The 23683-nt window shown below is 46.9% G+C and overlaps 2 protein-coding genes across 3 annotated transcripts in view; one reads left to right on the top strand and one right to left on the bottom strand.

The window, feature by feature from the left end:
* Positions 1-375: 375 nt before the first annotated feature.
* BSPRY (B-box and SPRY domain containing) lies at positions 376-23485 on the bottom strand. Its single transcript, XM_077769766.1, has 7 exons — positions 23351-23485; positions 23038-23136; positions 19945-20043; positions 10764-10994; positions 9386-9411; positions 2970-3094; positions 376-1767 (listed from the first exon to the last, which is right to left on the bottom strand). Exons 1-7 carry the CDS (start codon positions 23483-23485, stop codon positions 1241-1243), a joined length of 1242 nt encoding a protein of 413 aa, XP_077625892.1. The 3' UTR covers positions 376-1240.
* Positions 22111-23683, top strand: part of WDR31 (WD repeat domain 31) — a 32530-nt gene continuing 30957 nt past the window's right edge. Inside the window, exon 1 of one of the 2 annotated variants that reach the window (XM_077769908.1) lies at positions 22111-22177. The gene's annotated coding sequence lies outside the window, so the exon portion shown is untranslated. The remainder of the gene's footprint in view (positions 22178-23683) is intronic. The other variant, XM_077769907.1, reaches the window with a different exon arrangement.

Raw genomic sequence — 23683 nt, 5'->3', positions numbered from 1 at the left:
GCGCCCCTGTGGATTTGATCCACCCAATGTTTCAAGTAAATTATTGAACAAACTTAAGAGTGGGCAGGGCTCTGGCCCCCATCTTTGAGCCCAGGGGCCTGAAGTTGTTGGTAAGATTGCCTTTGAACTGTTCCCAGATAAAAGAGAAATGTGAGGACCACTGTACTAATGTGACCTCAGAGAACAGGAAGGGACTTGCCCTCAGTTCCAGCCACACAGGGCACGGAACTGTCTCGGGGCTCCTGTGGCCACGTATGCTGAGCTGGGAACACAGATGTAGGTGAGGAAGACCTTGATATCCCAGCAAGCGCACCTCTTAAGATGTGAGCTGGCAAGGAGATCTGCCCCGTTACTGACAAAGAAAATGGAAGAAACTTTTGAATCTTGTAAAACCTTTAATAGCATACATGTTCCGTAAGGCTGGTCCTCATACTCCCTCAACTCTCTCTCGGGCTTGAAGCCCTCACCCCAGGTCTCCACATTGTGTTGGGTGGGGAGGGGGGCGTTAGGTGGGAACCCTCATTAGCTGCAGGTGCGGGGGAGGTTCATCCGGATTACCACAGGTGGGCACAGCTGAGCTGGGTGGCCAAGTCCGAGGCAGAGCTGCCAGCGGGTGTGCGCGGTCCTGTTACCTGCAGGGAGGATCCCCTCAGTCTTCTGAGCAGCCAGGCTGGACCTGGTGGGATGACACAGCGCCCCCTCTGTCCAGGAGCAGCCTAGCAGGAGTTTGGGATCCCTTTCAGGTTGTCCTTGTGTGCCAGAAAAAGATCTTCTCTGACATGTGCCATGTCAGGTAAAGGACTGAGAAGCACCAAACTGAGGGATGGAGGAGTTTCAGCCACAGGACATGCTCCAAGCTGGGGGCAGAGGACTGGAAAGCTGTGCTCTTCCAGAAGAGTCTACCACACACACCCAGGCACCTTTCCATCCGTCCATACATTCGCCAAATATTTATTGCACAATCACTAGGCACCAGGCACCATGCTGGATGCCAGAGATAAAGTGGTGAACAAGACACCCTCAGTAGGGCTGATGCATGATGGATTTGGGAGACTAAGGCCCAGGGAGCCACAGGCTCCCCGCAAATACCCGGCATTTAACGGCTGTACCCAGATCTGCAATGGATCCCTATCCCTCCTAACGCTGTTCCTTGAGGGCAACATTTGGGAAAAGGACACTGGGCAGGAACATGGCCTGGAGGCATAGGAGGGGGGAGACCTGGGCTCCCCGTGGTCAGAGGTCAGCGGATGATGGAAATGGTCTGGTCGGCCACAGCAAAGACCGGGAAGAGGGGCCCAGAAAAGGGCGCGTGGTGGCTGTGGAGCACCGTGCCCGAGGCCGGCTCGAAGAATAGCAGTTGCTGTGCCTGCCAGTCCAGGAGCACGCCCAGCTGGGCGGGGCACCGCAGCAGCGCCAGGGGCTCGTGCTGCCCAGCGTGCGAGAACCGGAACTCCTGGTCGTAGCGGGAGAAGACCCAGGAGAAGGCGTTGTGGCCCAGACGGGAGTCACTGCCAGAGCCCTTGCGGGGCAGCTGGCCTGAGGCCACGCCCACCTTATAGGCACAGCTGTTCTGGACGCTCACCACCCAGGTGTGCAGCCCGGCCTGGAAGGAGATGGTGGCCAGGGCATTGGGCCAGTGGTCAAAGCGCTCCGGGCCATCCGCACAGGCCTTGGACTTCTTGGCATTGAAGGTCAGCGTCCTTCGATCGTCTGACAGTTGCAGGAAGGGGCTGACAGTCCTCTCGTCGATACGCACGTCCTCTGTGCCTGCGGGAAACAATTCTCAGAGTTGCCCAAGGCCCACCCTCAGCCCTAACCCGGTGCTGCCAGGCAGCAAAGGGCTTCCTCGCCACTCACTGGCAGTGTTACTCTTTCTGAGCCTCAGTTCCCTCATCTGTAAAATGGGGATAGATAGGACTTATCACAGGGTGGACGTGAGAACTAAATGCGATGACACCTATAAAGTGCCTAGCATTAATAGGTGCTTAATAAATTGTGGCCATGATAACAGCAGGTATTATTAGTCCAGGACCCTCATCTGCAAATTAGAAATAAGTCCTAGAGAGGAGAAGCAAGTTGCCCAAAGCCACACACCTAGTTGGTAGCAGGGCAAAAGGAAATTTTGCTCCTCCATCTGGCATCCGGACTGATCACAGTGTATTCCAGATGGGCTTATCTGTGGCCTCCAGATCAGACCAGTCCCGGGGGCATGGCCCTTGGGAGCCAGGAAGCATCAGATACTCACTTTCCAACAACTAACTAAATGGGATGCTGGCAAATCGGGCACTCTCTGATACCAGCTCCTAGAGAAGACAAGCTCTAGCCTGTACTAAAAGTTTTAGGCTAACACATGGGGAAGAGGGCTAGAATTGAGGAAAAATTCAGTTCATTAGCCTAACCTGTCTGTGAGTCATGCAAACACAACAACTAGGAACATAGAAGCTTCCATCTAGCTTGAGGGGGTTCTGCTTTGAGAACTTCCATGCTAAGAGGGAATTTTTGCAGGGAGAAGACCGTGTCACACTCACATCTGTGGCCTGAACATACAGCAAGGCCAGGCCACAGTCTGCCTGAGTCAGCATTTGTTAAGTGAACAATGAGGTGAATCCAGGCAGCTCCGTACTCGCTCCAGATGCTTTCCGGCTGGCCATCAATGATACCTTCTTATAGAGAAATTAAGGTTCCAATTAACAATACTGAGCTGTCCCACTAGGGCAGGACACAGATGTGAATTACGGGACCAAGAGTTAACTGAGGCCCAATAGAGCAGTTTGGTCTGAAAATGGGCAGGACCTGGCCAGCCACCCCAAGCCTGTCCAGAACTTTGGCTCCACTAACAAGGCTGTATCCAGCATCATTCGGGGCTTAAGCGACCATGCCAGGTGCTCTGGTCCCCAGTGTGACCCAGCAGTAATGCCCAGCCAGCCGGCCAGGCGTTCAACTGGTGCTGGGCCCTAACAGCTCCTAACCTGAGAGGCACCCGAGAACCGCAGTCACCCAGAGTTGGGTAAGTAGTGAGCTCTGAATGCACTTCTCGTTAAAGTTTAACTTGTCCGACTCCTGGGGATCCAAAATGCCTTCTGCTTCCTCAGTCCTTGTGGAGGAAAAACAAAACCAAACCAAAAATTAAGCATTAATTCAGGAAGGTTCCAGAAATGGATGTAGATGAATACAGGGTAGTGGGAAGGGGATAGAAGTGAAATCCTCTTCCCATAAGGGGGACCCCAAGATTGGCAGCCAGCCCCACATGGGAGCCCCCAAAGGAGGTTTGAGCCAAACAGAGAGATGGCTTTTCCCCTTCTGCCCCACAGGAACATGCATTCCAGCAAGCAGATGCTTTCCAGGCAAGTAAATACCCGGCGCCAGCAGGAGAACTTGGAGTCCGTCTGCTCTGCAGGGGAAGCAACCTGCTATGTCTCTAAGTTAGTAGCAGAGCAGATGAGACCTGAGCCTCTTACGCCCCAGTCTTTCCACTCCCCCATCTTGTGCAGAGAAAATCTCACCCCCTTCCCAAACCTACTACAGCAAAATCTATTGGTTTGGTCAGAAGGTACAGCCACTCCTCTGCTCTTAACGTGCAAACACCTTTGAGGAATCCCACAAGGAGGGACTATCCGTTATCACCCCAACTATAAATTAGTTCTGGTGCTTTGCTCCCAATAGCTACCTCTCCTTGGCTCAGAAGGGCACTGGGTTTGGCTGGAGGGAATATGGGAACAGAAGATGGAGGGGAGAATTACCATTTATTAAGTATCCAGGTTTTCTCTGTAGAATCTCATGTAATCTTTGCTATAACCTGGGAGGTAGTTGTTATCCCATTTGACGGGAAAGAACAGAGATTCAGAGAATGCATTCAGCTGAAAAAGGGGAGCTGGGTTCAAGTCCTGGCTCCATGCAGAAACAGAACAAACCCAGTCTGGAGTCCCGGCACCCTTCAACATAACTTTCCCCTTGATCTAAAATGAAAGGGATTAAAGGGATGTAGGACAAAGTGAGGGTTCATCACAGAGCTTTGCAGACATCTGAACTGGGTTCTGAGAAAGCTCTCCCACCACCCCTAACCCTGGGATTGGGCTTCGAGATCAGGCAGCAGTGTTGAGGGCACACTCTCTTCCCCAAATCTCCTGGCTCTGCCCGCAAGGAAGGAGCAGAGAGAGACGGTGGGGCATGTCTCCTTAGGGATGCAAGCTCTTGGTAAGACTGTCACTGATGGTCCTGGCTTGGGAGGAGCAAGGTGGACAGAGCCCTAGAAAAGCTGAGAGCAGGCTCTGGTAACAAAGGCTCTTTGTGGTCAGGGCAAGAGAGGATCTGTTGCCATCTTCTCAAAGCACTGTCGGGGGCGGGGGGTGTGCAGGGGAGAAAAGAGGAGCCTACATTGGCAGCACTGAGTTCACCCAAGGCAAAGCTCAGGCCAGTAATAGACACTGGCATCTAGACAACCAGCTGGTCCAGCACCTCATGGTTCAGAAGGGAAAACTAGTGACCCCAGAGGAGTGGCAGTGCAGTGAGGCTGGGGTCAGAATGCCCGTCTGACGCAGCCAGGGCCGAGCCCCGCCGTGTATGTGGTAGCAGCAGATAGATCCAAACTGAGGGATATTCTATAAAACTCTTCTAGGCTCTTTAAGACTATTTTGTTGTTGTTTTAAAAGGCTAAGGAACAGGGGCGCCTGGCCAGCTTTGTCAGAGGAACATGCAACTCTTGATCTCGGGGGTTGTGAGTTTGAGCCCCACGTTGGGTATAGAGATTATTTAAATAAACAAAACTTAAAAAAAAAAAAAAAGGCTAAGGAACAACTCCAGATTAAAAGACACCAGGGGCGCCTGTGTGGCTCAGTCGGTTAAGCATCCGAGTTCGGCTCAGGTCATGATCTCACGGTTTGTGGGTTTGAGCCCCGCATCAGGGTCTGTGCTGACAGATCAGAGCCTGCAGCTTGCTTTGGATTCTGTGTCTCCCTCTCTCTCTGCCCCTCCCCTGCTTGAGCTCTCTCTCTCTCTCTCAAAAATAAATAAAACATTAAAAAGAGAGAGACAGACCAGATGGTTCAGGAAACAAAAACCACACCAAACACACCAGATGGTTCAGGAAACAAAAACCACACCAAACACTTTTAAGAACTTTTGTGGCACAACTGGCAGCATCTGAATATGGACTGTATGTCAGATATAACAGTATTATGTCAACGATAAGTTTTCTGAACCTGATAGGGTTACCGTACCTGTATAAGAGACTATCTTTGTTTTTGAGAGAAAGATGCTGAAGTCTTTAGACATAAAAGGTCTCACTTTCTGCACCTTAGTCCCAAATAGGTCAGAAAAAGTAAGTGTTAAGTATTTACTCATTAAATAGATAGGAAGAGAATGGCCAACAGACCAAGAAAGAGAGCAGATGTGGCAAAATGCTAACAATTAGGATTTCTAGGAGAAGTTTGTTATACTATTTTTGCAGCTCTTCTCTACATTTGAAATATTTCAAAACAAAAAGATTAAAGATCACTTTTTTTCCCCAAAACACAGAGCAGCTTGAAATTAAAGACAGAACAGTCTTAGAGGAAGCTGAAGAAGGTAAAGAAGAACAAGAAGACTGGAAGACGTATGGAGTGATTCTAGGAGGGAAAAAGTAGGAACAAGCTAAGCATTCAAAGGAGACAGTAATGTTGAGGGCATCCTTACTGAGGGGTACTTCATAGACTTTCCAGAGTGAGGTAAATCTATCCATACTGGCATGGAGAGATTCCAAAAGAACCTGGTAAGTTCAAGAACAAGTATAAAACAATCCAAGCTGTTAAAAAAATTTTTTTTTAGGGGCGCCTGGGTGGCTCAGGCAGTTAAGCATCTGACACTTGATCTCAACTCAGGTCATGATCTCAGTTTGTGAGTTTGAGCCCCATGTTGGGCTCTGTGTTGAGGGCCTGAAGCCTCCTTGGGATTCTGTCTCTCCCTCTCTCTGCTCTTCCCCCCACTTCCTTTCACAAAATAAATAAATAAACTTAAATTTTTTTTTTTTTTTAGTGGTAACCACCTCCAGGATCTGTCTACATAGGAAAGTCCACAAGACACACACATCTAACTGTTAAAACTCATCACACCCAGGGAACAGGATTGGGAAGGGGTGATGGAGACACTTAAAGTGTTTTGATTTTTTGAAGTAATCTCTATGCCCAACATGAGGCTCAAACTCATGACCCTGACATAAAGAGTCACATGCTCTACCATCTCAACTAGCCAGGCACCCTGAGACGTTTACAATGTTAAATGTTTATATACAGGTGGCATGTTTTCTCTTTCTCTCATGCACATGTATTACTGTTGAAATTTAAATATAAAAATAGGGGAACCTGGGTAGCTCAGTCGGTTAAGCGTCCAACTTTGGCTCAGGTCACAATCTTGTGGTTTGTGAGTTCAAGCCCCGTATTGGGCTCTGTGCTGACAGCTCAGAGCTGGAGCCTGCTTCAGATTCTGTCTCCCTCTCTCTCTGCCCCTCTCCTACTCTCTCACACACACACTCTCTCTCTAAATAATAAATAAACATTAAAATGAAATTTAAATATAAAAACATATAAGAATGGGGACACCTAGGTAGCTCAGCCAGTTAAGTGTCCAACTTCAGCTCATGTCATATTCTCACAGTTCATTAGTTCAAGCCCTGCATTAGGCTCTCTGCTGTCAGCACAGAACCTGGTTCAAATACTCTGTCCCCCTCTCTCTCTGCCCCTCCCCAGCTTACATGCTCTCTCTCTCAAAAATAAACATTTGAAAAAAAAATATATAAGAATGGTCTGTGTTCTTCAAGTACAGCTCTGAAATCTCTCACAGAAGATATAAGAATTTAATTTTTTTTTTAATCTGCTCTCTTTCTTGGTCTGTTGGTCATTCTCTTCCTATCTATTTAATGAGTGAATATATGACACTTATTTTTTTCTGACCTATTTGAGAGTAAGTTGCAGAAAGTGAGACCTTTTATGTCTAAACACTTCAGCGTGGGGCACCTGGGTGGCTCAGTTGGTTAAGCATCTGACTTCGGCTCAAGTCACGATCTCACAGTTCATGGGTTCGAGCCCCGTGTCGAGCTCTGTGCTAACAGCTAGCTCAGAGCCTGGAGCCTGTTTCAGATTCTGTGTCTCCCTCTCTCTCTGACCCCCCCTGTTCATGCTGTCTCTCTCTCTCTCAGAAATAAATAAAAAACATTAATAAATTTTTTTAATAAAAATAAAGAAATAAAAAATAAACACTTCTGCATCTTTCTCTCAAGAACAAAGACAGTCTCTTACACAGTAACCCTATTAAGTTCAGAAAATTTAATGTTGACATAATATCATTATACCTGACATACAGTCCATATTTAAATGTTGACAATTGTGCCACAAAAGTTTTTAGAAGTGTTTGGTGTGAAACTCCACACCCGAAAAACAAACAACCCAGTAAAGAAATGGGCAGAAGATATGAACAGACACTTCTCCAAAGAGGACATCCAGATGGCCAACAGACACATGAAATGTTGCTGAGCATCCCTCCTCATCAGGGAAATACAAATCAAAACCACACAGAGATACCACCTCACGCCAGTCAGAGTGGCTAAAATGAGCAAATCAGAGAACTCTAGATGCTGGCGAGGATGTGGAGAAACAGGCACCCTCCTACACTGTTGGCGGGAATGTAAACTGGTACAGCCCCTCTGGAAAACAGTGTGGAGGTTCCTCAGGAAATTAACAATAGAACTCCCCTAGGACCCAGCAATAGCACTGCTAGGAATTTACCCAAGGGATACAGAAATGCTGATGCATAGGAGCACATGTACCCCAATGTTCATAGCAGCACTCTCCACAATAGCCAAATCATGGAAAGAGCCTAAGCGTCCATCAACGGACGAATGGATCAAGAAGATGTGGTTTATCTATACCATGGAATACTACATGGCAATGAGAAAGAATGAAATCTGGCCATGTGTAGCAACGTGGATGGACCTTGAGGGTGTTATGCTGAGCGAAATAAGTCAGGCAGAGAAGGACAAATATCATGTGTTTGCACGTATAGGAGGATTAGGAGGAACTTAACTGAGGACCATGGGGGAGAATGAGGACCATGGGGGAATGGTGGGGGAAAGGGAGAGAGGCAAACCATGAGAGACTCTTGAATGCTGGGAACAAACTGAGGACTGATGGGTGTGTGTGGGGGAGGGGGTGATGGGCATGGAGGAGAGCACCTGCGGGGATGAGCACTGGGTGTTATATGGAAACCAACTTGACAATAAACTATTTGTAAAAAAAAAAAAAAAAGAAGTGTTTGGTGTGTTTTTTTGTTTTGTTTCATGATCCATCTGGTCTCTTTTAATCTGGAATTGTTCCTTAGCATCTTTTTAAGTTTTATTTATTTAAGTAATCCCTACACCCAATGGGGGGCTCAAACTTATAACCCTGAGACTGAATCGCATGCTCCTCCCACTAAGCCAGCCAGGCGCCCCAAGAATTTAATTTCTTTGCCTGGCAAATTGCATCTTCTTGGATACTTCCTCAGCTCTTGGCTCTCAGCTTTGCAGGACCCAGGGAGAACTGGGTGAAATGCTTTTATTGCTTAATTAAAATGTAAATTTTGAGTGGTAATACAGACTTAAGTTTCAAAGATTCTTTTTTTTCCACATTTATCTATTTGAGAGAGAGAGAGAACACGCGCACACGCAGAGGAGGAGCAGAGAGAGAGGGAAAGAGAGAGAATCCCAAGTAGGCTCCACGCTGTCGGCACAGAGCCCGACAGGGGGCTCAAACTCACGAACCCTGGAATCGTGGCCTGACCCAAAATCAAGATGCTTAATTGACTGAGCCACCCAGGTGCCTCTCAAAGATTCTTTCGTCAGAGAAAGGGAGAGTGAGGCAGAGAAGATGGCGGTGGGACAGGTGACGGGTATGGGTCCATGACGCAACTCTGGGCTTACGCAAGTCCTGACCATCTTGGAACCTCCGTATTTTCATCTGTAGATGGGGGATGTAAAACACTCCAACAGGGTAACTGGATTTTTTTTTTTTTAACGTAGGTTTCATACCCAGCATGGAGCCCAACATGGGGCTTGAACTCATGACCCTGAGCATAGGACCTGAGCTGAGATCAGGAGTTGGATGATTAACCAACTGAGCCACGCAGGCACGCCTGGATATTTTTTTATAGGATAACATTGAAGCAAGACCATGGCAACCTCTGATTAATTAGTATTTACTTCACTAGCTTGCACATGGACCTAAAACAGTTCTCCAGGTTAGGGGCAGGAAGACCCTCTCCATGGAGCGTGGCCCCAGGGAAGCCACTCACGCCTGCCCTGGGCTTTGGCCCAAGAGCAGCAGGGCCTACATGCAATGGTTTCCCTGATTCCCCAGGCAAGTTACGGGGCCATACTCACCTTTCAAAAATTTCCTGCTCCTTCTGCTGTGGGAAAAGAAAACAGAGTCAGGCTTGGTACCAGGAACTCAGCAGGTAGTCAAGGCTTGAATATACTCAACTGGCATGGAGGACACCATGTGGACAGACTCTAGGATATAGAACGCTATTCCCGCTTGAGGACCCGAAACAAAGCCCTCTGGGTTCTTCTGCGCACACGGTCCCATCGTGCTTTCAGAATGAGTCACAGTCTGCTGTGCCCCTTGGCATCTCGAGGTTCCCTAAACCACACTTCAGGACAATCACTTATTTACTAACATTTCACCCCCAACAAGGCTGTCAGCTCCTAGATGGCTGGCACTCTTCCTGAATCTTCTAATGTGACTGTCCCAGCGTTTGGGACAGAATGTGCTCTGTCCCTGGAAGCTGTGTGGCTAAATGAATGCACAATCTAGGGCATCCCACAAACTGCCCTACTTGCGCCGCAGTGAACAGCTCAGTTGTTCCACATCCTCATTTCTCTTTGTGCCATATTTACTCTGATGTCAAACTGGACCATTAAAACAGCAAGTATCTGCATATCTATGTAAAGTATTTTGTAAGGATATGTACCAAAATGTTAACCATAGTAGCTTCTGGGCGGTGAGATTAAGTACCGCTTGTCAGCTTGTCAGTTCCCTCCTCCTACACTTATCTGAACCCTCTCTACCTCTCCACTTCCTTTCACGTAGCTACTACTCTTATCTTTCAGGTTCTGGCTTCTAAGTTACAGCATCCAGGAAGCCCACCCTGACCACTGCCACCCCCAAGCCTGGACTGTGAGGTCCTCTACCATGGGACATAAGCCTCCATTATCCTCATTGTCACTTTACGTATTTATCTCCTTCATAACGCTGTGGGGTACTAACAGCTATACCCCGTAACTCTACCCCATGGCATAAGGGCACACAGTAAACACTCAGTAAATACTTGCTCACTATTGAAAGGAAGAAAGTTGTCAGGTACCAAAAAAAAAAGAAAAGAAAAAAATCCAGGGGTGACTGGGTGGCTCAGTCGGTTAAACATCCGACTTTGGCTCAGGTCATGATCTTGTGGTTTGTGAGTTCGAGCCCCATGTGGGGCTCCAGCTTAGGGCCTGGAGCCTCCTTCAGATTCTGTGTCTCCCCCTCTCTCTGCTCCTCCCTTGCTCATGCTCTGTCTCTCTCTGTCTCTCAATAATAAATTTTAAAATGTTAAAAAAAACTTTTTAAAATCCATATAATTTGATTTCCTTGCTCCATCCCTGCCCCAAAGTGTCCTTATCTACCGAGCTCCTGCCTAATAAGCATTCTCGATGTTTTAAACTTTCTCCATGGGGGTATTTGATTCACTGGTTGTGTCCTCAGCCCTGCCGGACTTACGATCAATTGGAGGTCATCCAGGTGGGTGAGCATGTCCACCAGGCTGGTCCGGATGGTGTCGAGCTTCTGCAGCGCCTCCGTCCAGTGTACCCGCTGTGTCAGGATACTCTGGTGGGCCCGCTCCTCTTCACCGTGGGCCCGGTCCAGCAACCGCTGCTCCTCGCTCTCACACAGACCCCTCACCACACCCAGCCTCTGGATGACCAGTTCCCGCGCTGCGCTGGCCGAGCTCTGACAAGGGATAAAACAGGGAATTGGGTCCTGGTGAAGCCCGGTCAAGGTTAAGAGGATCTGGGCTCAGTGTTCAGGGGTGCTGGGATTGATCTGCAATGTCTGCCGCGGGCAAGGCGATGGAAGAAACAGTGTTTAAGCCATCTCGGCCTGAAGAGTTCCCAAACCTGGTATAGGGTAAAGAAACGTGAGATCCAGACATCCGAGTCACATCTCATAGAGCCAGGATCACAGGATCGAAGAGCGGGGCACGGTCTAGAAATCGACTAGAATCCATTATTTCCCAGCTGACAATATCAAGGCCAAAGCACCAAGGTCAGAGAATCGTAGCACTGCAGGGCAAAAAGGCCTACAAAACACAAGTCCCGCTGATATTTTGACTACGTCTAAGTGAAAAAAGCTCATTATTTCCTGAATCTGTCCATTCCCACGGCTTCCATGGTACAATTTTTATCTGCCACCCAGGAGGCATGAAATTAATTCTCCAGGGAAGCTGGAGTAGGTACTCAAGTATTTACTGAATGACTGAGGTACAGTAGGTACTCAAGTATTTACTGAATGACTGAGAGGAAAGTTTTTCCGACTAGGTCAAAAATCTCTTGGTAGCACCCACAGGCCAAGTGCAGGGGATAATGGTCCCTGCTTTACAGAAGAAACTGAGACCCACAAGAGAGTCAGAGAATGAATGGCCTAAGCAAACCCAGGAGTTCGGACACCAAGTTTAATGTTCCCTGAGGCAACATAACACAGCAGTTAGGAAATTAGGCTTTAGAGACTGTCTAGATTTAAATCTTAGCCCATCTACTTACTACCTGTGGAACAGTTGAGCACGTTAGTTACTTGTCTTCCCTGTGCCTCAGCTTTCTGATCTGTTAAGTGAGGATAATCATAGTACCTACCTCATGGAGAGGGGCAAGATGGCGGAGAAGTAAGGAGCTCCGTACTTGCACTCGCGCCCATACATCATAGTACCTACCTCATAAGGTTATTGTGAGCATTAAATGAGTTAATACAGACAAAGGTAACAGAACCCAGCCCAGGACATAAGTGATAACGTTAGCTATCGTTCTCTCTATCCCAACTTGCTGCCTTGCCCACAGCGGTGGGTGTCTGCATTCAATGTTTGTTCTATCTATAGATCAGGTTCAAGAACAGACCTTGGCTGGAGATGCATCAGATACTCTCCAACTAGAAGATTGTAATCAATTTCGATACATTTCTTGACTCTTTCCCAGAAAAGAATAGCAGAGAAAAAAAACCTTCCCTCTGCAAAGATATGCCAGAATAAACTGAACACCGCCCTAAAACAAAACACAGAAATGCTGGGAAAATAGCCCAAAGCATCTTTTTAAAAGCAAAGGAGCTCTGGCAGCTAAGTAAAGGAAATCCCCTGGGGTCCAAATGTAGAAAGGAAACTGAAAAGCAGCGTAATTGAGAGCGGAGACTCAACTGCCCTGAATGCAACTTGTGATTTATTTAAAAATTTTACACTCCTTTAAACTTAAGGAGTTTTAAACTCCTTTAAATTTAAGATGCTCCAATAAAGACACCTCTAATCAGAAATGGAATATTTCTTATGAATGGGAGAATTTATTAAAAGATATGCTTTAACTAAAATATTGGACAACAAAAGGTGAGACCCGAGGGGTTACTAAGTTAAAGCATTCTAACGGTACTTGTTACTCAGGTTGATTCATTTGAGACATTAAGTATTTATGTTAAAATCTTAAGGGTACCAAAAATAGACCATAAGTAGAATGTATAACTTTTTTTTAAATTTTTTTTATGTTTAATTTATTTCTAGGAGAGAGAGACAGACAGTGTGAGCAGGGGAGGGTCAGAGAGAGAGGGAGTCACAGACTGAAACAGGCTCCAGGCTCTGAGCTGGCAGTCAGCACAGAGCCCGACGCGGGGCTCGAACCCACGAACCGCGAGATCATGACCCAAGCGAAAGTCGGACGCTTAACCGACTAAGCCACTCAGGCGCCCCATAATGTATAACTTTTTTTATGCTATTTTTAAGAGAGAGAGACAGAGAGAGAGGGGGATAGAGCAAGAAAGAACACATAGGGGAGGGACAGAAAGAAAGTGGAGACAAGAAAATCCCAAGCAGGCTCCTGGCTGTCAGCACAGAGCCTGACGTGGGGCTCAAACTCACAAACTGTGAGATCATAAGATCATGACCTGAGCAGATACTCGACTGACTAAGCCACCCAGGCACACCAAGAATGTAGGGAAAAAGACAGAGGAGGGGTTGATTAACCCAAAAGAAGACAAGAAAGAAAGAAAAAGAAGCATAGAAAAAGCAGACTATATAGAACACATAAAATGATAGCTATAAATCCAAGTGTATCAGCAATCACAATAGTGATAAACTGATTGAACTCCCTAGTTAAAAGGCAGAGATTATCAGATAGAATTTTTTTCTTCAGATTGGATTTTTTTAAAAAGGAAACAAAACCAGTTATAAGATACACGTAAGGGGCACCTGGGTGGCTCAGTCGGTTAAGCGTCCGACTTCAGTTCAGGTCATGATCTTGCAGTCCATGAGTTCAAGTCCCATGTTGGGCTCTGGGCTATCAGCTCAAAGCCTGGAGCCTGCTTCCGATTCTGTCTCCCTCTCTCTCTGCCCCTCCCCCACTCACACTCTGTCTCTATCTCAAAAGTAAATAAACATTAAAAAAAAAAAAAGACACATCTAAAACGTAAGTACATAGAAAAGTTGAAATGAAAGAAAGCCAAAATACAAAAAGAATAATGGACAGAATTATAAGGAAAAATCAACAAGTCCACAGCATGATGATAAACTATAAATAGCCATTGTCAGCAGTCAGTAAACCTAGCAGATAAAAATATTAGTAAGTACAGAGAAGATTTGAATATGAAACATTTACCTGAAGAGACCATGTTTTAGGGTATAAAGCAAGTCTCAACAAATTTCAAACAACTGGTATGTAGACTGCAGTGCAGTTAAGTTAGAAATTAGTGTGAAAGGGGGCGCCTGGGTGGCTCAGCGGGTTAAGCATCTGACTTCAGCTTAGTCATGATCTCACAGCTCATGGGATTGAGCCCCGCATCAGCTGAGCTGACTTGAGATTCTCTCTCTCCCTCTCTGTCAACCCCTCCCCTGCTCATGCTCTCTCTCTTTCTCTCAAAGTAATAAACTTAAAAAAAACAACAACAACTATAACTGAATGGAAATATTGCATCAAATTTGTGAGCGGTGCCTCTAGCAATACCTAGAAGGAAATATTTGGCCTAAATGCTGACCTTGAGAAAGGAGTCAGACTAAAATGAATAGACTGTGTTCAGCTAAAGGAGTTAAAAAATAGGGATTCTAGGGATTCTCTATATTTAAAAAATAGATAGAAAAAAATTAGAAAGATAAGAGGAAACAGTGGTTCAGTCGGCTGAGCGTCCGACCTTGGTCATGATCTCATCGTTCGTGGGTTCGAGCCCTGCATCAGGCTCTGTGCTGACAGCCAGCTCAGAGCCTGGAGCCTGTCTTCGGATTCTGTGTCCCCCTCTCTCTCTGACCCTCCTCTGATCACATTCTCTCTCTCTCTCTCTCTCAGAAATAAATAAAACATTAAAAAAATGTTTTTAATTAAAAAAAAAAGAGGAAATAATAATACATATATTTTTAAAGATACAAAAGAGAGGCACCTGGCTGGCTCAGTCAGAAAAGCATGCAACTCTTGATCTCAGTGTTGTGAGTTCAAGCCCCACACTCACTGGGTGTAGAGCTTACTAGAAAAAATAAACAAATTAAAAAAAGAGAGTGAGGATCAAAAGACTAAAAGCTGGTTCTTTGAAAAGACTAACAAAACAGACAAAACTGTGTCAACTTTAATCACGATTTAAGAACTTTATGCCATTAAATTTTAAAATAGACAAAATATATAATTTATCTTTAAAAAATTTATTAAAACCAAAGAAAAAGAAAGAATACTATTATAGAATGGTTGGAAATGAATCAGTAGTTAAAAATTGACCCATGGGGTGCCTGGGTGGCTCAGTCAGTTAAGCGTCAGACTTCAGATCAGGTCATGATCTCACAGTTCATGAGTTTGAGCCCCGCCTCAGGCTCTGTGCTAACTGCTGGGAGCCTGGAGCCTGCTTAGGATTCTTTGTCTCCTTCTCTCTTTGCCCCTCTCTCTGACCCTCCCTGGCTCACACTCTGTCTTTCTCTCCAAAATAAATAAACATTAAGAAAAGTTTTTTAAAGAAGAATTCATTAAAAAAAACCTACCTACAAAAATAACACCAAGCCCAGATAGCTTTACAGGGGTGTCACCAAATAGTCAAGGCACAATTATTCCAATCTTAACACGAATTCCTCCAGTAAAAATAGAGTTCTGTTTCCCAATTCATTGAATAGGGTTTATATAACCTCGACACCAAAAAACTGAAAAGGACTATACAAGAAATGAAATTGATAAGCTAATTTCATTCCTGAGCATAGATGCAAAACTCCTCTTAAAAACCCCAAACTAAGATTAGCACTCCAAACTCAGAAATTCTGTACAACAATGATACAAGGAGAAGGAGGGGAGGGGGCTCAGTGATGAAAAGGTAACACAGGGGATCCTTATGATGGAACTGTTCTGTATCTTGGTTGTGGGAAAAGTCACATGAATCTATACATGTAATAAAACTGCACAGAACTTGAAACACACAAACCAATATTTAAATTAAAAATTTAAGGGGGTGCCTGGGTGGCTCAGTTGGTTGAGCGTCCAACTCTTGATCTTGGCTCAGGAAATGATCTCAAGGTTTGTGGAATCGAGCCCTGGGTCAGGCTTTATGCTGACAGCACAGAGCCTACTTGGGATACTCTCTCTCTCTCTCTCTCTCTCTCTCTCTCGTTCTGCCTCCTTCCCTGCTTGCTCTCTAGAGCTCTCTCTCTCTCTCTCAAAATAAATAAATAAACTTTAAAAAATGCTAGAGAAGAAATTTTTAAAAAAAGAACATATACACACAAATGAATACATGTAAAACTGGTGAAATGTGAATAACTGGGTTGTATCCATGTCATGTCCTGATTATGATATTGTTCTATAATTAGTGGTTTGTTTTTTTTAATTTCTGAGAGAAAGAGAGAGAGAAAGAGACAGCATGAGCTGGGGAAGGGCAGAGAGAGAGGGAGACACAGAATCTGAAACAGCCTCCAGGCTCTGAGCTAGCTGTTAGCACAGAGCCCGATGTGGGGCTCAAACCCACGAACTGTGAGATGGTGACCTGAGCCGAAGTCGGACGTGTAACCGACTGAGCCCCCCAGGCGCCCCTGACATTGTTCTATAATTAGGCAAGATGTACCATTGGGAGACACCAGATGATGGGCACAGGGGACACGGCTATATGATCATTTCTTACAGCTGTATGTGAATCTACAATTATCCCAAAATTAAAAGTTTAAAAAAAATACACATGCTCATGCTGAGTTGGTTTTCCCTGGGAATTCAGATTGCTTTAGCATTAGAAACCCTTATTAATTTATAACCACATTAACAGATTGATAGGGAACAAAACACACCTACACACTGACAAATGGCATCATTAAGAACCTATAGCAAACATGATAAATAATGGAAAATAGAAGCAATCAGAAAAGAACTGGCAACAGTTCTGCCCATCACCTACCCATCTACCTGCACCCGCGCCCATATACTCTGCCTTCCCTGTCTGTATGGATGAATGCCCACGCCCTTACCTATGGCTAACTCGCCATGTGGTTACTAGATCCCACCCCATTTGCTGTACCTGATTATCCCCCTTTCTCCTTCACCATTAATTTCCCCCTCTCTACCAGACAATCCCTCCCAGCATACAGAGTAATTTCTCCCATCTTAAAAATAAAATACCTTTGGGGCACTCAGGTGGCTCAGTTGGTTAAGTGTCTGACTCTTGACTTCGGCTCAGGTTATGACCTCACAGTCTGTCAGTTCAAGCTCCGTGTCGGGCTGCCAAGCCTGCTAGGGATTCTCTCTTTCCCTCTCTCTCTCTCTTTCTGCCCCTGCCCTGTTTACTCACTCTGTCTCTCAAAATAAATAAATGTTAAGAAATAATAATAATAAAATACCCTCTTGATCCCATATCCCCCTCCACTACCATCCCAATTCTCAGCTCCCTTCTATAGCAAATCTCCCCAAGGTGGGGTCTGTGCCAACCACCCCACATAACCCTTCTATTCCGAAACCCACTCGGATCAGGCTTTTTCACCCCACCATTCTACAGAACACCTCTTGTCACGATCTCTGATGATGAACATGTTACCAAGTCCAAATACTCACTCCCGTTTCTCACCTCACTTAACGCTCTCTGCAACACCTGACATGCCGCCTGCTTGAAACCTAATGTGTGGATACAGCACTCTTAGATGGACTCCTGTCTCACTGATTACTCCTTCTTTGTCTACATTGCTGGTTCCTCCTATATTCCTTTTTTTTAAAAATTATTTTATTTAAGTAATCTCTATACCCAACAGGGGGCTTACAACCCAACTCACAATCCCGAGATCAAGAGTCACATGCTCCTCTCACTGAGCCAGCCAGATGCCCCCTTCCTATCTTCTTAATGGTTACTTGTTGAAGTGCCCTGGGGCTCAGTCCCTGGACCCCTGCTTTTTTCCCGTCTACACTTAGTGATCTCACCCCTTCCTGTAGCTTTAAATGTATACATTCATGAATCTCACATTTATGTCTCCAGCCTAGCCCTCTCCCAAATGATATATCCAGCTAGCTACCTACTCAACATCTTCCCTTGGATGTCTAATAGGCTTCTCAAACTTGATATGACCCCAACTGAACTCCTAATGTCCCCCAGTCCCCATCAACTATCACCCCACACATGGTCCTTCTCTCCCATGCTAAATGGCTACCCCACCCTTCCAGCTCTCAAATAAAAAAAACTTAAGGAAAAAAAAAGTTAAGAATTATCCTGCCCCTCCCCTCCCTTTGTCTCTTGCCTACATCCACTCCATCAGCAAACCTCGCTGTTTCTCCCTTCAGAATACACACAGAATCCAGACACTCCTCACCATCACTCATGTCCACACCACTCGGCTTTCACCTGGATTCCTGGACCTGCTTCCTACTCAGTTTCTGTTTTTACCTTTGCTGCCTATGGTCCCTTCTCAACACAGCAGCCAGAGTGCTCCTTTTTAATTTTAAATCATATCATCCTATTGTGCTCAGAAATTTCTAGTGACTTCCCACCTTACCCAAACAAAAGGCAAAGCCCCTATGGATACTATCCAGCTCCCCCCCCGCCAAGTCCCTCTCTGACTTCACCCCCTATCACCTTCTCCCGTTTATTCTGCTTCAACTTCACAGGCCTCCTTGCTGCTCCTCCAACGTGCCAGGCTCACTCCCACCTCAGGACTTTGACCTGCCATTCCCTCTTTCTAGAACTCTTCCCCCGGATATATGGTCCATTCCCTCACATTCTGTAAACTTTGTATCGATACAATACAATATCAATACTTAATTGGGTCATTCCTGATCACGGCATCTTATAACTGCAACCCCGTTCTCAACAGGAACATCCTTCTTCCCATATTATATTTCTCCATAGTGCCTTTCAACTTTTGACATAGCATGTATTTGTTATTATCCTTCCCGCCCCCCCCCCACCTATACTGTAAGTTTCATAGAAACAGGGTTTTTCACATGTTTTCATTGTTCACCGTGGAATCTCTAGCACATGAAACAACAGCCTTGGCATGTGATGGGTACTCAATTGATTTGTTAAATAAATACCCAGATGGTGAAATGCAATGAGTATACCCCTTGAAGTCAGCATCTGCTACACTGTACTGAGGTCCTAGCCAGTGCAGTTAAGACAAAAAATTAAGGGGCTCCTGGGTGGCTCAGTTGGTTGAGCATCTGACTCAGCTCAGGTCACGATCCCAGGGTTATGGGATCGAGCCTCGCATCAGGCTCTGTGTTGAGTGTAGAGCCTGCTTAAGATATTCTCTCTCTCTCTCTCCTTCTGCCCTTCTCCCCAGCTTGTGCTCCCTTCCTCTCTCTCAAGTAAAAAAATAAAAATAATAATAATAATTTAATGTTAAAAAATATAAGAAAAAAAGAAAAGGATAGAGAAAAAGAAACGATCATGCTAAGAAAAGCACAATGGACACAGAATAGCTGTCTGGACTCCTGGCAGTTTTTCCTTTCCTGGTTTTCATCCCCTTTAAGTTCTGAGAAGCTTCTGTATCCTGCCAGGAAATTCCCTGTTTTGCTCATACTAGTTCAACTGGGCTTCCTTCTATAAATCAAAAGAACCTTGACTAAGACAGTGTCAAGCCTGCTCCAGGTCCATGTTGGGGAAGGGAGGAGGGCCTGTGCAGAAGAAATGCACAGCCCCCACCTGTGGGGGACATATTTGAGAGTGAAGACGTAGCAGTGGCAGTGGGGCAATTGAATAAGGATCCGCAGTGGGAGTAGCAGAAGGAGCACTGGCCCGGGAGTCAGGAGCTCCGGAGCCCGGAACTGACTATGGCAGGAGGCTGTGGATCTTGGGCAAGTCACTTACCCTCTACGCGGCCCGTTTCCCCATCTGTACACAGGGATGTTCCTGCCACCTACTGCAGAAGACGGTCATAAAGAACAGTCAGTGTAAAAGTCCTTAAGCTATCGTGTCATTCAGGGGCTGACTACGAAATACTTAGATGGTGGAAGAATACTACCCTTCCTGACCCTTTACCCCAAGAAAGTCATTTTCCAGCAGTATTTGCCCCAGTGTGGTACTGGGAATAGTCCTCTCTGCCCAGATGGCAAAAACCAAGGCTCAGAGAGATGGGAAGCCATCCTTCCTGGGCATCCAGCTTTGCTAGGAGCACAGCGGGAGTCTGTGAGGTTGGGAAGGGATCCTAGACCGGTCCGTGCCCCTATGGCCTGAGTCTTATCCTAGAAGGGGTCCAGAGTAGAGGGGAAAGGCAACTACCTACCACTGCTCTCTGGTTCTTCCCGGGCAGGACCTCGGCCACGTACTTGGTGATGCTGGCACTCTGAAACTGCAGCCTCTCACAATGGTCCACAATCTTGTTCTGCAATACAAATGACACCCATGCCGTTTGGGGCCACGTCGATCCATTCACTCCATCCAGCGATTTTACCCTTTTACCCTATCTCAGCCATGCACATCCATGGCCATATTCCAGACCTCATTAGTACTGAAAACTATAGCATCTGCAGAATCTTCAATTCAAGAGTCCTGCACCCTAGGGTGCCTGGGTGGCTCAGTCGGTTAAGCATCTGACTCTTGATTTCAGATTTCAGTTCAGGTCATGATCTCGTAGGTCATGAGTCCGAGCCCCACGCTGTCAGCTCCGAGCCCCCTTGGGATTCTCTCTCTCTGCCCCTCCCCTGCTTGCCTGCTATCTCTCTCTCTAAAAATAAATAATTTTTTTTTAAAAAGTCCCACACCCTGTCCACCACTTCCATACTTCCAGATCACTAACTCTAGATTCTCCAGATTCTCCAGTCCGACAATTCTTCCTTCAGCTTAGCTGGAGCCACCAAACACATTAGTCTTACCACTTTCAGTGTCCACCACCCATTTTTTGGGTGATTCTCTCCTTATCCTGAAACCGTGGCCCATCGTTACAATCACTTTCCTGCATACGCTCAAGGCTCCTTCTTTTTTTTTTAATGTTGATTTATTTTTTGAGAGAGAGCGAGAGCGCATGAGCAGGGGAGGGGCAGAGAGAGAGGGAGACACAGAATCCAAAGTAGGCTCCAGGTTCTGAGCTGTCAGCACAAAGCCTGACATGGGGCTCAAACTCACAAACTGTAAGATCATGACCTGAGCTGAAGTTGGAGCCCCTCATTCAGTGCTCCTTCTAACCCAGCTCCTGGCTCTCCACAACTGAGTGGAAGAACATGGCTTCTCAAGCTGCCCTTCCCTAACTTACCCCCGTTCATGAAACAAGAAAACCTCATTACCCTAACCAGACCCTGGGAGTTACCCTCCAACTCTGCGTGTATCCAATCCCTCAGTGAGTCCTAACAGCCCGGCTCCAAAGTGTCTGTCTGTCTCTCTCTCTCCCCCCTCTGGTCTCCTCCACTCTTTCTATTCTACCCAGATCATCATTATCTGTCACGAGAGCCACTCTTATTAGAGACTCCTCCCTGGGCTTGGCCCCCACAGTTAGCCACTGCCACCTTGTGTAAGGAAATTAGGTCAGGTCGTGTCCCTGTTCAAAACCCTCCAGTGGCTTTCCAGCCTCCTCACAGTGACATCAGGCTTCTCACTTTAGCCCTGTCAGATGTGACTGCCTATCACTCCAATGTCACCTCCTAGCACTCTCCACACTGGCCGCCTTCCTGTTCCAGAAACACACCGAAACTTGTCCTGACAACAGGGTCTTTACACCTGTTGCTTCTCCTGTGTCCAGCGGTCACTGGTTCGTATATATACGTATGTACAAGTCCCCTCTCCCACTCCACTCAGAGTCACCGCTTCACGAGCCCTCTCCGGCCACCCCCGCACACCATTCCCTTACTTTGCTTACATTTCTCCCTTGTGTTTATCACTCTCTGACTGTACAATATGGGTTTGTTTACTTTTTTTCGTATCTCTCCCTCCACCACTGGCACATGAGCACCATGACATTGACTTGTTCTCTATGGCCCACGACCTAGAAGAAATTTCCTCCTACACAGAAGAGGCCCTGAATAAATACCTGTTGAATGAATGAACACCCACTTCCTTGACCACACGAAGGGCAGCGGTTCCCATCCCCCAAAGCTGTGAGCGCCACCCCAGGAGAGCAGGGGAGAGGTGTTAGAAGTGAGGAAGCTGAAGCCTACAGAGAAGTAACTTGCCTGAGGAGATCCGGTCAGGCCCCTGCTGTTCTACTCCATTTCTCCAGGAACCCGGACTGCTTCCTAGCCAAAAGCTGCTCTGCTACTTCCCCTCGGAGCTTCGCAGCACCCCCCCCCCCACTTCCATCTGTCTAAAGGCAACTCAGCCCCTCTTCTAGGCAGCCCTTGCAAGGCCTTCCCCCAGCCCCACCATCAGGAATGAGTCTCACATTCCGCTGGTCCAAATACTACATGGGAAAAAACAAAACAAAACAAAAACTGAGCTGGCCGGGAGGAAACTGTGATCGCCACACACCACAGGGCAGAGGAAATCGAGACTAGCTTCCAGAAAGCTGCAGGACAAGAATCCAGAAGGTAAGAGAGAAGTTGTGGAATGGGTGCTGTCGGTGCCCAGTTCACCTCGCCCCGAGGCAACACTTCCTTGCTGGCTAGAGGGAGAGCAGAAGGAGTGTGCGAATGCCATAATATGCTCAAAACTGGAGAGAGAGCAAGAAACATCTCCCTCCCGGCAGAGGGAGGGAATGTGCTTAGGGCATCGGGTGGGGGGGAAAGGGAGTTCAGGGAAGGCACCTGGGCACGAATCAGGCACCAGTCCTGCGACCCCTGCTCAGCCTTCATCCCATTCTACTGCCCAGATTCAGCTCTGATGACAACTTTTTTTTAAAGGTTTTTATTAAAATCTCACACCCATCAGCATCACTTCCTCTCTCCACCGAAGCAAAGAGGTAGTTTTCTCTGGCTTAGTCAATGACTCCCTTGGTCCAGCTCCTCGATATTAGGAACCCCGGAGGAGTTACTGCCCTGTTCTGGGCCTCAGTTTCCTCATCTGTAAAGGGTAGGTAGAACATCACTTCAAAAGCTTGGTCTGGATGGAGTGAAGTGATGGATATTTAAGTGCTTTGGTACTCACAAAGTTTCTATCCATTGTGCAAGTAACGTTATTACACCACATTATCCAAGTTGATTTTCATCCCCACTTATTGAGGATGGGTAGTAGTGACAAGACCAAACAGGAGCTTTCAGGTGTCACTGAGAAGTGAATCCCTCCTGGCCAGTCAGGCATGTTTATCACACCCCAGTCTGAGTCCCGAGGGAGAGCCCGCAGGGCCTCACAGATGGGCTGAACCCCTGGGTGAGCAGGGAAATCAATCCACTTAATCGAATTGCAAGGAAATCCCAGGGGAGACAGCTAGGGTGGAAGGAGGCAGGAACACCCAGGGTGACTGCGACTCCTCAGTCTCAGCAGATCCGGGGCCGCTGGTGATGAAAGTGACCAGCCTGGGGTGAAACTGGAGTGGAGGTCGGGAGCAGCTCTAGGTGAAGAGGTCCAACAGGAACCTTTTAAGATCCAACCCGCCCCCCTCCGTTTACCCAGGTGAAAGCAGCTCAGAGTACAATCAAGGCCAACCTCGAAAGGGAAAAGAAATCACCTCACCGGGAAGCCCGAAGGGTGGACGAGGGGAGGGGCTTTGAGCCCAGGGGCTGAGGAGGGAGGAGGGCCGGGTCTTATCTCAGGTCAGCTTCCACCAGCGCGGGAGACGGGCCACACGTTGTCCCGGGCAAGTGGAGCAGCGGAGCCGCATACTGCCCAAGGCCAGGCCCGGCTCTCACCCGGCAGCTGGACCTACCACTATGTGGTGGACTAAAGAGCATTCCACCCATTATCTAAGGTCTAGCACCCAACAACCCCAGTAAACGCGCCCTCAAACTCCAAATGAGGACACTGAGGCTCAGAGATTTACGAGATTCCAAGGGAGGCCGGGAGGCGGGATTCGAACTCACGTCTCCGCGACTTCAGAGGCCACACCCTTAACCGCCTCGTTCCACAGCCAGGGACACGGCAGAGCCCTGACTCCCGGG

This window comes from Crocuta crocuta, unplaced genomic scaffold (genome assembly GCF_008692635.1).
Source record: "Crocuta crocuta isolate KB4526 unplaced genomic scaffold, BGI_CrCroc_1.0 scaffold95, whole genome shotgun sequence".
Classification (NCBI taxonomy): Eukaryota; Metazoa; Chordata; class Mammalia; order Carnivora; family Hyaenidae; genus Crocuta; species Crocuta crocuta.
The sequence above is the reverse complement of the archived record's forward strand: the minus strand, read 5'-3'. Positions and strand labels throughout refer to the sequence as shown.